General features: G+C 37.8%; 1 protein-coding gene across 4 annotated transcripts in view; it reads right to left on the bottom strand.

The window, feature by feature from the left end:
* Window positions 1-13,356, bottom strand: part of Pcnx1 (pecanex 1) — a 168,365-nt gene that overhangs the window by 40,043 nt on the left and 114,966 nt on the right. For all 4 annotated transcript variants that reach the window (XM_045154648.1, XM_045154649.1, XM_045154650.1 and 1 more), the window contains 6 exons: window positions 11,609-11,780; window positions 10,614-10,724; window positions 7,642-7,733; window positions 2,853-2,962; window positions 2,341-2,446; window positions 705-797 (listed from right to left, as the gene is read on the bottom strand). In XM_045154648.1, the coding sequence (XP_045010583.1) occupies window positions 705-797; window positions 2,341-2,446; window positions 2,853-2,962; window positions 7,642-7,733; window positions 10,614-10,724; window positions 11,609-11,780 (684 nt within the window). The remainder of the gene's footprint in view (window positions 1-704; window positions 798-2,340; window positions 2,447-2,852; window positions 2,963-7,641; window positions 7,734-10,613; window positions 10,725-11,608; window positions 11,781-13,356) is intronic.

Below are 13,356 nucleotides of genomic sequence, written 5' to 3'. Positions count from 1 at the left end.
AAGATCTTAAGCTAGAAAAATTTGACTAAGCTACACCTTGATTCACAACTCAGAAGAACAATGAGAAAATAAGTACTTGTTAAAACAAACAAACAAAAATAGTTCATATGGGCTAGAGGGATGGCTTTAAGGCATTTGCCTGCAAAGCCAAAGGACCCAGGTTTGATTCCCCAGGACCCATGTTAGCCAGATGCACAAGGGGGCGCACGTGTCTGGAGTTTGTTCATAGTGGCTGAAGGCCTTGGAGCACCCATTCTCTCTCCCCCCCCCACCTTTTCCTTTCAAATAAATAAATAAAAATAAAAAATATATTTTTTAAAAAGCTCATACGGGCTGGAGAGATGGCTTAGCGGTTAAGCGCTTGCCTGTGAAGCCTAAGGACCCCGGTTTGAGGCTCAGTTCCCCAGGTCCCACGTTAGCCAGATGCACAAGGGGGCGCACGCGTCTGGAGTTTGTTTGCAGAGGCTGGAAGCCCTGGCACGCCCATTCTCTCTCTCTCCTTCTATCTGTCTTTCTCTCTGTGTCTGTCTCTCTCAAATAATAAAATAAATAAATTAAAAAAAATTAAAAAAAAAAGACAGGCAACAAACTTTAAAAAAAAAAAAAAAGCTCATACACTTCAACACTTTAAATAGAAGTTAAAACCAAATCAGAAATGATTCAAAGTTACTTTCTCCAAACTGAAATGCAAACAGATCCCTTACCTGTAATACCGTGAACACTGTGCTTACATGAATAGCAAAATACAGCACACCAATTATGATGCACACTACCAGGTCAGACTGTAAACGCTCACTCTGCAGGATGAAAAAAAGTAGCAATTAATTACATACTTTTAAATTTCTAATTATTTAGTTTTGCAAGGCAGGGTCTCACTCTAGCCCAGGCTGACCTGGAATTTTCTATGTAGCCTCAGGGTGGCCTTGAACTCATAGCAATCCTTCTTCCTCTGACTCCCGAGTGCTGGGATTAAAGGCGTACACTACCACGCCTGGCTTCAGTTGAATATCTTTTAATGAAATTCTTTTTTTTTTTTTGGTTTTTTTGAGGTAGGGTCTCATTCTAGCCCAGGCTGACCTGGAATTCACTATGGAGTCTCAGGGTGGCGATCCTCCTACCTCTGCCTCCCGAGTGCTGGGATTAAAGGCGTGCGTCACCATGCCCAGCTCTTTTAATGAAATTCTTGAGACCAGAAGGTTCTGGAAATTTTCAGACTTAAAAATATTTTCAGAGTTTACTAGTTGAGTATCCCTGAACTAAAAAAATGAAATCTGAGAAATGCTCCAAAGTCCAAATCATTTTGAATATTGATTTAGAGGTTTTTCTGGCATGTCTATGTGTGTGGTGCATGAGTGGGTGTTTATGTATATGTGTAGGCAGAGACCAGAGGTTGGTACTGGTACTCAACTGAGTCACTTCTCACCTTATCTCTGCAGACAGAGTCTCTTACTGGAGCCAGAGTTCAACAATTTGGCTGGTTTAGCTAGTCAACAGGCCTCAGAGATTTGCCTGTCTCTGCCTCCCAGAGTGAGGTTAACAGACAAACACCACCACAGCTGGCATTTCATGTGAGTGATAGGGATCTAAAGTCAGGTCCTCATGCTTGTGCCTGCAAGTATTAGATCCACCGAGCATCCGCCCTGCCCAGGAATGGTCATTCACTATGCGTGCTAACTAGCTCCTGCCCCAAACGCTTAGATTTTCAGATTTTGGATGTGTTCACATTTTGGAATATTTGCATACATATTTGAGGGATAGAAGCCAAATATAAAAACAAAATTCATTTTCATATATACCAATGGCCTAACAGCAATTACAAAACTTTTTCTTTTCTTTTTTAACTGAGCCTGAGTTGGCTGTGACATGTTATGGGAGGTTGGGTATACAATTTTTCACTATGTAGTCACTTCAGCACTCAAAATATTTTGGATTTTTGGGCTATGGTGATGACTCAGTGGTTAAAGGCATTTGCTTGCAAAGCCTGGTGGCCCAGGTTCTATTCCCCAATAACCACATAGAGCCAGAAGCAAAAAGTGGCATATGTGTCTGGAGTTCATTTGCAGAGGCAAGCAGACCTGGTGTCCCATATACATACATACACACATACATGCTCTCTCACTCTCTCAAATAAAAACAATAATTTTTTAAGTTTGGATTCTAGAAATTCTGGAGTTTTGAATGAAGGATGCTCAAACTGGTATGTTACAATCTAAACTAAAAGCAGTAATACTCAATAAAACTGTATCTTTTCTCCAATTGCTAAATATTTTCAAAAGTACTCAATATATAATATGATCAAATGTTTCAAGTATTGTCAATATTTAAAAAGCTTAAACTTACAACAGAATTTCTAAGTTTTTCAGGAAGTGGATCTTTTACTTCAGACAGAGGGTCTTCTGGGTTTTTCTCTTCAGTTTTTGGAAAAATCTTGGATTGTACCAAAGAGCTTTACATAAAAAAACATTACGAGCAAATAGTTAATAGAAAATACAAATATAACCTGAAAACTGAACAGCAAAATTTCTAGCACAAACTCAAGTAATCAAACTGTACCTAATCACTAGGATACAATAAAGTCTAAAAAAGTTTATGATGGCATCAATAGGCACACAGTGGATACATTTCAAGTAAAACATAGCTTTAGTACTTGGGAAGAAAAACCCAATAAATATTCTCAGTTGACATGGTTAACAGGACCCAAAGTTAATATATATTTTCAGTATTAATTACAGCTAGACTGAGCCATAATGCTTTGCATAGGTAGTAGACAAAGAAGTCTTAAAAACTATTTAAAAGAAATGCCAACTTACTTAAGTTTCTTTACCAATGACAATGACAATGATATCACTTACAAAAGTACTGATGGATCACTGCTTTGCCGGCTGAGATGATAGGATACTGCCACTAACAAACCACAAAAAATAGAGAAAAGCACTGGGATATGTTGGCCATCCCAGGAATCCTGTTGAAAAAAATTAACAAAAAGTGCTTGTAATTTACAAGCTATCACATATTCTTTTTATGGCAGTGTTTTCAAGTCTATTTAATTCCTTTCTTGGTTCCTTTGTCTATATACCAGTATATCTTCTAAAGCACACATTCAGAATACTTTCTGAGATGAAGACCTGTGTAGTGTATTCTCAGAAGGAAATAGTACAAACAGTAAGCTTTTAAGACCAATCAAATGTGTATATGTCAAATCAACCTGGCTCAACACAGTTATTTCTGATGTCAATTAATGTGACTCCTATGTGGTAGGGACTATTCTAATTATTTTGTCTTTCTCAAGGATCTGTAAAGAGAAAATGGCAGAAGTGATGAGTCAGTAGGTAGTCTTTAAAATATTTTATTTATTTATTTGAGAGAAAGAAGCAGGTACAGAGTGAAAGTATGGGTGCACCACGGCTTCCAGTCACTGTAAATAACTCCAGACACACGTGGCACCTTGTGTATCTGGCTTTACATGGGTATTGGGGAAATCAAACCTGGGTCTTTCAGCTTTGCCGGCAAGCCGCTAAACCACTAAGACATCTCTCTAGCCCCAAAAGGTAGTTTTTAATACAACTTGTCTGTCTTCCCCCTCAAAAACTGTCTTAGAAATTGTTTCATATCACAATAGTCATTTCTGTAACAGCTAAAACAAAACAGTATCATCATACTGAAGACTGTTTAGAGCTCTGATTCTAAATCTTTTCAAGCATGTCTTAAATAACTTTTATAAAAATTCTTCAAAACACTTACTGCTACTCTCAATTTTTATACAAGGAAACAGAGGAATAGATGGTTTAATTGCCCAATGAAGTAATGGAGACATAATGTGAACTTGATACCACTTAAATGGATTGACCAGAAAGTAAAACAATATGCAGAGATTTGGGAAATGAAAGCAAAGGGGAGAGAACAAAACACACATAGGAAGAATATTTGCATAGGCTGTCCACAACCTGGAAGAGGTCTCTTGCCCAATCATGCTGGCACTTCGATTTCCAGCCTCCAAAGCTGAGAAATAAAACTTTGCTTTTCATGAGCCATTATGTTTACATAGCCCAAACTAAGACACTACCCTAAGTTAATTATAAAGAAATGAACTGATAATAACTATCTTCACTGAGCCATTAGACAAATAAAAAAACAGGGCAGGAGAGATGGCTTAGCGGTTAAGTGCTTGCCTGTGAAGCCTGAGGACCCCGGTTCGAGGCTCGATTCCCCAGGACACACGTTAGCCAGATGCACAAGAGGGCGCACGTATTTGGAGTTCATTTGCAGTGGTTGGAAGCCCTGGCGTGCCCATTTTCTCTGTCTACCTGTCTATTTCTGTATATCTTTCTCACTCTCTCTCAAATAAATAAATAAAATAAGAATAAAAAAAATTAAAAAACAAAGTAAAACTCAGTCCCCTATGAGTTTTTAAGGAATTCTGATTAGTAGTGGGAGAAGGAACAGAAACTATGAAAAACAAAACCCTTAGGGAAGCTGAGTGAGCCCCAAAGACTAACAACAGGTGGTTTGTTTTACTGACTCCAATAAGCTTTGACCTCAAAGGTCTAAAGGTTTTTGCTTTATTACATAATGACTCAAATTCTATTTGTGTGTAAAAAATATAAATATACCTGATAAGTACACAGATATTAATAGAATGTACTAAAGTGTTCTAAAGAAACATTTTTGATGTCCAATGTGGTAAACAGGAGTAGAGCACTTGTCTAGCATGAAGACCCTGGGTTAGATCTCCAACACTGTAAAAATAAAAACAAAATAACAAAAAGTCCTACTGAAAAATTCAAGTAGAAGCAGGAATAAACAATTTTTTACCAACATGTAAACCAGGTATTAGTTAGTAAAAGCATCAAGAAGAAACTGTTTCTAAATGTGAACTTTAAATAAAGTCTCCCAGTGATGCTGTCCAGTGGCAACACTAGTTTCACTTTCTTGTACATTCTTCCACAATTATACCACGTGTGTCCACATAGAATACGTACTAACATATAGTGTGTACCTTTTTTATAAGGCACAAAAGAAAATAACAACAAGGAAAACAAAACAAAACACAGCTGGGGGGCGGTGGTACAAGCCTTTATTCCCAGCACTAGGGAGGCTAGGGTAGGAAGAATACATGAGTTCAAAATCAGGCTAAGCTACCACTAAGTCTCAGGGGTACATTCACTTCAGCTCATACAAATCGTTTTTTTAAATTGCTTTTGCTCCTCCCCAGTAATTAATAATTTAGCTAGGAATAAGTGACAGACACAGGTCACTGGCTATTGCACACACAGCTATAAAAAAGAACACTGAGGGCTGGAGAGATGGCTTAGTAGTTAAGCGCTTGCCTGTCAAGCCTAAGGACCCCAGTTTGAGGCTCAATTCTCCAGGACCCACGTTAGCCAGATGCACAAGGGGCACATGCGTCTGGAGGTCCTTTGCAGTGGCTGGAGGCCCTGGCGTGTCCATTCTCTATCTATCCATCTGCCTCTTTCTCTCTCTGTCTGTCGCGCTCAAATAAATAAATAAACAAAAAACAAAACAAAAAGCAGAGAGAACTAGCAAGACAGACAGAGAATGGAGGTGCCAGGGCTTCCAGCCACTGTAGATGAATTCCAGGCTCATACACTTTGTGTATTTGGCTTTACATGAGTACTGGGGAATCAAACTTGCTAGGCTTTGTAGGCCTTAACCAATAAGCCATCTCTCCAGCCCCAGAAACTTTTAAAAAATATTTTTAAAGTTTTTAAAGTTTATTTATGAGAGTGAAAGAGAGTGAGAGACAGAGACAGACTGATTTGACATGCAGGGCCTTCTGCTGCTACAATTGAACTCCAAATGCATGTGCTACCTTGTGCATCTGGCTTATGTGGGTCCTGGAGAGATCAAACCTGGGTCTTCTGGCTTTACAGACAAGTGCCTTAACAAGTAAGCCATATCTCCAGCCCTGTTTTTATTTTATTTATTTATCTGCAAGCAGAGGTAGACAAAAAGGGGGTGGGAGGAGAGAGAGACAGACTGGATGCGCACGGGCCTCTAGCCACAGCAAATGAACTCCAAATGTACAGGCCACTTTGACATCTGGCTTTATGTGGGTCCTGGGAAACTGAACCTGGGTAGTTAGGCTTTGCAGGCAAGTACCTCAACTGCTGATCCAGCTCCCGAGCCCCTAAAAATTGGTTTTGTTAGGTCACCAATAATCAATCAACTGCCAAATTAAATCAAAACTTATTTCAGATCATCCTGTTCTCAAGTTTCCTCTATAGGACCTATTCCATCTAGTATTTAAAGAATGGCATTTCCCAGAGTCCTTGCCTCAGTTATCTTATTAATTCACATTAGCAGTTTTTCCCTTATCTTTAATTCCGGTGACGACTTCTAAATCTAGCAATTACTACCAGAAGCCTCTTTCCATACAACTGCCTCCTATATGCCTCTGCACACCCGTAAGCATCAAAACAAAGTGTCCACATGTAAAAATCCCCTTTGTTCCTTAACTTCACCACCCCAAACATAAACTATGTAGTAGGTGCCACTATCTAGCCAGCAGCTCAAGCCAGACCATCCCAGAATACATTAATGGGGCCCAGTTTTAGCTACCCATTTCAAAATTAGAGCTTAACAAGCAGCACTGTATACACAGCCTTCATTACTCTGGACTGAACATGCTGGGTGACTGAGTAATCACAGCCAACTACAAACTCCTAAAGACACAGGAGAGCTCTTCGTGAAGTTCTCATCACAAAGGAGATGCCCACTAAAGGATATTGATAAATGAGGCAGAGAAAAATGCTGTGAGTCACTGTTCATAGTCCCTTCAACTTTTTTATTTTATGACTCCCTTGCATTTTGATTTTAAAAAAAAACCTAAATTTGTGTAAAGGATTATAGATTGTCTATTAAAATTTTTAAACTTTTATTTTTATAATTTAGCAGCAGAAATTTAGTGGGAGCTCATAAGGCTCAACCAAGATCTTTCTAAACCAAAATGACATCAAATTTTAGTACATAAAAGTTGGGCATAGTGCACATGCCTGTAATCAAGCAATGGGAAGAAGCAGGAAGATCAGGAATTCAAGGTCATTCTCAACCACACAGCAAATTCAAGGACAGCCTGAGCTACATGAAACTGTGTCAAAAAACAGTTTTTGCCAGTACATTATTTTCTAAGTATGTACTTAAATTGGAACCTTTGGTGTAAGTGCGTATATGGGGGGGGGGGGGACAAAACCAAGGGCCATGTGCATGCTAGCAACCACTGTACTACTGAGCTACACCCACAACCAGAACTTGTGTGGTAAGTTTAAAGAAACCTTGAGATGAGAAGTTGCAGTTTCATAAATTCCTACCTTGAAATCTAAATTTAATTTTAAATTCTATAATTATCATGCCCACCTCTATCCCAGAAGAGCCTAGTTTTTGATAAACTGTTTCTAACATTAACTATGATTATTGTATGGAAAAGGATTTTCTTTTAGGAAAGGTTAACTATTAAATTGGTTTCATATTCAAAATAGAAGAGAATGGTATTTAGCATATGAAAACATTAGAAATGAATGATAAAGTCACACAGGGAGGTGAAATCATTGGCGGTTAGTTTTAAACAGTTTTCACATAAAAATGTAAGCTTGGTGACAAGGCACCATAAAACTTACTGCTTACCTTTAAAGCTCCATAGCACAGCCCATACAATAAGGCCACAGCCACAATGCTACAAATAAAACTGTAGAGGGCTGCGAGCAGGCTGGTAGTAGCTAGAAAGTAAAGGAGAAAAGAGATCAGAAAACAGTAAAAAGTCACTGAAAAGCATCTAAAAGATGTCAACTGTAACTATTCATATGACTTTGAATATAGTTACTTCATTTTCTACTTTCATGAGACTTTGACATGAAAAAGATTTTCTGTCTTGTCTTTCCTTTTTTTTTAAAAAAAAAAATTTATTTATTTATTTATTTGAGAGCGACAGACACAGAGAGAAAGACAGATAGAGGGAGAGAGAGAGAATGGGCGCGCCAGGGCTTCCAGCCTCTGCAAACGAACTCCAGACGCGTGCGCCCCCTTGTGCATCTGGCTAACGTGGGACCTGGGGAACCGAGCCTTGAACTGGGGTCCTAAGGCTTCACAGGCAAGCACTTAACCACTAAGCCATCTCTCCAGCCCTTGTCTTTCCTTTTTTGATGCATGTATTTATGTGCGGCATATGAATGTGTGTGCACATGTGTACGTCAGGTGCGTGCATGTAAAGGCCAGAGGAGAACTTTGGGTGCCCTTCTGTATTGCTCAATTGGGCGTGTCTTTGAGATAGGGTCTCTTCCTCAACCCAGAGCTGCCATCAGTCAGCAAACCCTGCAACTCTATAGTCTCTGCTCCACCACTCCCCCATGAACTAAGGTTACAAACGTACATGTTCATACCAGCTTTTTACATGGGTTCTGGGAAGCTGAGCTTGGTAGTCTCTGGCCTGAGAGGCTTTTTTGTTTAAGCAGCAAGTGTTCCTAACCACTGAACCATCTCCCTAGCTCTTTTTTTTGGTGGTGGTGGTGGTGTTTTTTGAGACAATTTCTCAATCCTAGCTCAGGCTGGCCTCAAACTCTTGGTGAACCTCTTGCCTCTGCTTGTAAATACTAGAATTACAGATGTGCGCTATCCCACCTGGGCTTGCTAGCTTTAATTTTTGATGCAAAATAAACTATAACCATCTTGGAAGTATTAAACATTTATAGCTATAGAATGCTTCAAGAATATATCTTGTATCAACAACATGTATCAGAAAATAAAGTTTGAAGAGACCTGAAAAATAAATTACCCACCAAAAGATATTTACATAAAAATAACATATATCTCTAGTTATTAAAAATATCAACAAAATCCAATGAGATTGCTAGTAAAAAGAAATAGAGGGGCTAGAGAAATGGCTTAGCAATTAAGGCACTTGCCTACAAAGCCAAAGGATCCAAGTTCAATTCCCCAGGTTCCCCATAAACTAGATGCACAAGGTGGTGCATGTGTCTGGAGCTTGTTTGCAGTGGCTGGATGCTCTGGCATGCCCATTCTCTCTCCCTCTCATGCAAATAAATAAAAATTTTAAAAAGATTTTAAAAAATAGAGGATGATAAAAATAACTTGGAAGAATAGATTTTCTTTAATGTAATTTCATATGGTGATCATAAATATATAGGAAAAGTTAATTCATAATGAAGACCATAAAAATTTATAATTCATAATGACCAAAAACAATTCTATAAATTATCTGCACTAATCCCTCACCATAGTCATTAAATAATCAAAACACCAACAGTAGTCCTGAAATACTGAAATGCTTTTAATTCCAACTTGGGAAGCAGAGGTAAAAGGATCACTGTGAGTTCAAGACTACCCTGAGACTACATAGTGAATTCCAGGTCAGCCTATGCTAGAATGAGACCCTACCTCAATAAATAAATAAATAAAGCTCTGAAACCAAATCAACGGGTATATCAAATGTGCACACTAATCTAAAAGCCAAACAGAATGCTATGCATCAGACTGCACTATATTTGGAACAGATGATCTTTTATAAATATCTGTTGGATATATACAGATTCCATGTAAAATCTCTACAGTAATTCATCCTTTTCTGCAGTTTTGCTTACTACACTTTTGGTTTCCTGTGGTTAGCTGTGGTTCAAATATATTTAATGGAAAATTCCAGAAAAGAAAAGAGAAAAGCCACATTCATATACCTTTTACTTACAGCAAACTGTAGAACTGATTAGAACTATTAGATATCATTGCTAATCTCTTACTGTGCCTAATGTATAAACTAAACTTCATGATAGCTGTGTATAGGAAATGGCACAATATCTATATTGAGGTTTAGTCTATATGCAGCACTGACTGGGGTTTTACACAGGAATTTACCAAGCCTTGGAATGAATGGCAGGGAGAGAGGGGGTACACTACTGTGTAACTTTTTCTTTCTTTATGGATTTTATTAGTGGCTTTCAATAACCTTGTTTACTTACTTGATCTGTATCATACAAATCTTTAATGGGTTTTCTTTTTAAAAAAATTTTTTTATTAATCAGTTTTGTATCCAGCAAATACAGTCAGTTTGGTACCATTATTAGGCTCATCTGTGATCAACCCCCACCCCTGGCACAGGCTTGTTGAGGTATATGGGTCATACATTGTGGAGTAAGCCCACAGTTATGGGTAGGATAAATGTCTCTGCATATCATGACCCAACATGTGGCTCTGACATTCTTTCCGCCCCCTCTTCTGCAAAATTTCCCTGAGCCATGTTGGGTTCATTTTTGGTTTGCTTCAGTGATGAGGTGTTGGGGGCCTCTGGGTCTCTAGCTCTCTGATTTGGTAGGAGTTTTTTTCTCTGTGTTGATACTGTGTAACTTTTACTTTCAAACAAATTTTTATTACTTCTTAGATACTGATTCTATTATTCTATCATTAAAGTAGGAGATTTGACTATCTTTTTCCTATTTACAAATTAATTGCTTCTCTGTCTTCAATTATTAAATAAGTACTTTTTCTTTCCTTATCTCTATTCTGACATGAATACTGGAGAAATATTATAACAGCAGCTTACTGCTTCATTATGTGTAATATTATAATCTGTAATTTTGATAAGTACTCACCATTACCACCAAAAATATGGATATCCAATTGTTCACAAAGGTACATTACAAATGTATTCACCTGAGGCAGGAGACCAATGAAAAATACTATTGGGAAACAGAGTGTAAACACTATAGAAGGAAAGAAAAGTACATTAAAGAAATATGACATCCATCCTTTTGTTCATTTAAAAATCATAAGCAATGATATCAAATTTTACGCTGACTACTGTGTCACTTTTATCTCTATAAAGCTAATTACATATTGAAATCTTCCAACTCTAAAAATACAACTTTAAAAATCAACCCAAGGGACTGGAGAGATTGCTTAGTGGTTAAGTCCTGTGAAGCCTAAGGACCTAGGTGTGACTCCTCAGAACCCACATAAGCCAGATACACAAGGTCACACATGCACACAAGGTGGCACATGCATCTAGAGGTCAACTGCCGTAGCTAGAGGCCCTGGCGCACTAATTCTCTCTCCCTCTCTCATAAAAAAATAAATAAATAAAAATAAACCATTCTGTCAGGAATAGAGTGTCTGCCTAGTATGCAGGAGGCCCTAGGTTCAATTCCCAACACCATAAAAGAAAAAAAAGTCATTTTAACCATTTTCATATAACATGAACCTAAGATGTAAAATGAAAATAAATCTTTCCAGCCAGGAGTGGTGGTACATGCCTTTAATCCCAGAACTTAGGAGGCAGAGGTATAAGTATCGCTGAGAGTTCTAGACCACCCTGAGACTACATAGTGAATTCTACATCAGTCTGGGCTAAACTGAGACCCTACCTCAAAAAACCAAAATAAATAAATAAATCTTTTCAAGAACAGAAGAATTACTGTACTGTATTTATCGTTAACATTTCATTCATAATATTGCTACAGCTTTGGCCCTTAGAAAGAACTACTGTAAAGCAAAATAAGCTTATTGAAACTATTTTGACCTATAATTGTTAGTGAGCTATTTAAAAACAAGCAAATTAATGACCAGAGATATTTGAAAGACGACTCACCTATAACTAAATCCCTGGCTGATATGAACAGCAGCGGGTTGGTGAAAGTTATTCCATATAATCTGAACTTGGTCGTAGTAAGGTTTCTGCTGCCATAATCCAGGAGCCAAATGAGACCACAACATAAACAGAAGTAAACTGGTCTACTATAGGCAATGATACGATTATGACCCTGCAAATAATAATTTCTGAATATCAGTTTAGTTCATTTTAGAATCGTAATTAGCTACTGAGATCATTAATGGGGTAGACTGCAAGGAGTCAACTTTCTCCACATGGAAGCCAGCTTTTGGATGGTTGCAATCACTTGGAAAGACAAGTATGGGAAAGAGGAAGAACAAAACAAACCCTGTGATACTGGATTGAAATTAATGTTACCCACATGAAGTTACTAGTTTTAATATGCATACAAATTGACACAAGAAAAAAGTGTGTATATGCACACATGTATGTATGTGCATAAATCTCCTATCTTTCTTCACTGAGAGGACCTCAAAATGGCAACATTCTCAGTAATTAGATTACTAGTATCCTAGTCTTAGTCTGCAAATGCTGTTATGTATCAAAAATAAATAAATAAAATAAGGAACCAGGGTTTTATAGAGACTGATATACTGAGCTTAACAGAAGGAAAAAGGACATGATGTTTATAAAGCAAGGTAAGAAAGGAAAGGGGGAGAAAGAAGGAAAAAGAGAGAATCATATACCAGGAAGGTAAGCATAGAGAATCTGAGTGAATAGTATCAGAAATTTTCTTGAGCCAGGAGTGGTGGTATATGTCTTTAATCCCAACACTTGGGAGGCAGAGGCAAGTGGATCACCATGAGTTCGAGGCCACTGAGACTATATAGTGAATTCCAGGTCAGCTTGAGATAGAGTGAGATCCTAACTCATCCCCCCCCCCCCACCAAAAAAAAAATTTGCACTATTCTTACAACTTTTCTCTAAGCATCAAAATTCAAAGTTAAAAGCTGTGTCTGAAGCGAGGCAGATGGCTCAGTTGGCAAAGGCAAGCATAAGGATTTGAGTTTGGATCCCAGGGCTTGTTGGTTAGCTGTCTAGCAAAATCCGTGAGTGTCCTGGTCTCAAAAAATAAGGTAGAGAAGGATTGAGGAAAGCACCTAATGTTGAATTTTGGGCACGTACACACCTGCATAAACACTAACATGCATATACACATGTATGTATACCACACACATGCCCCCCAAATAAATGCTTCCATATATCATTACACTTCAAAAATATTTTTACAAAATCATAAATATGGCCAAAACATTTCCTTCTCTTGACTGTTGTCCTATTCCCAATACTATTCCAGTATATTATTAAATATCATATCTTATTTTATCATATCATATATAATAAATAATATAATATATATTATAATATTTTATGCAAAGACAGCACCACCGAGCACTATTCTTAGAGCTTATTTTCAAACCTTATTTACTCATTTTTAATTTTTGAGCTAGAGTTTCACTCTTTAGCCCAGGCTTGGAGCAATCCTCCAGACTCAGCTTCCCAAGTACTGCAGTAATAACACAAGCCACCACATCCAACCTTGAACTACTTTAAGAAGACTGTCCTGTGCTCTTGCTATGAAATAAATAACTCAAGTTAGAGCCACATCCAGATCACACTAAGTAGACAGTATTTTTGTGTAAAGTCCCAACATGATTACCAAGGATCTCATCTCATTATTCAAAAGTCACAGACAACAGTCTAATATATTATACTGTTTTATTCTT

The sequence above is a fragment of the Jaculus jaculus genome, chromosome 7, assembly GCF_020740685.1.
Source record: "Jaculus jaculus isolate mJacJac1 chromosome 7, mJacJac1.mat.Y.cur, whole genome shotgun sequence".
Classification (NCBI taxonomy): domain Eukaryota; kingdom Metazoa; phylum Chordata; class Mammalia; order Rodentia; family Dipodidae; genus Jaculus; species Jaculus jaculus.
This window is presented reverse-complemented; position numbering and strand designations above follow the sequence as displayed.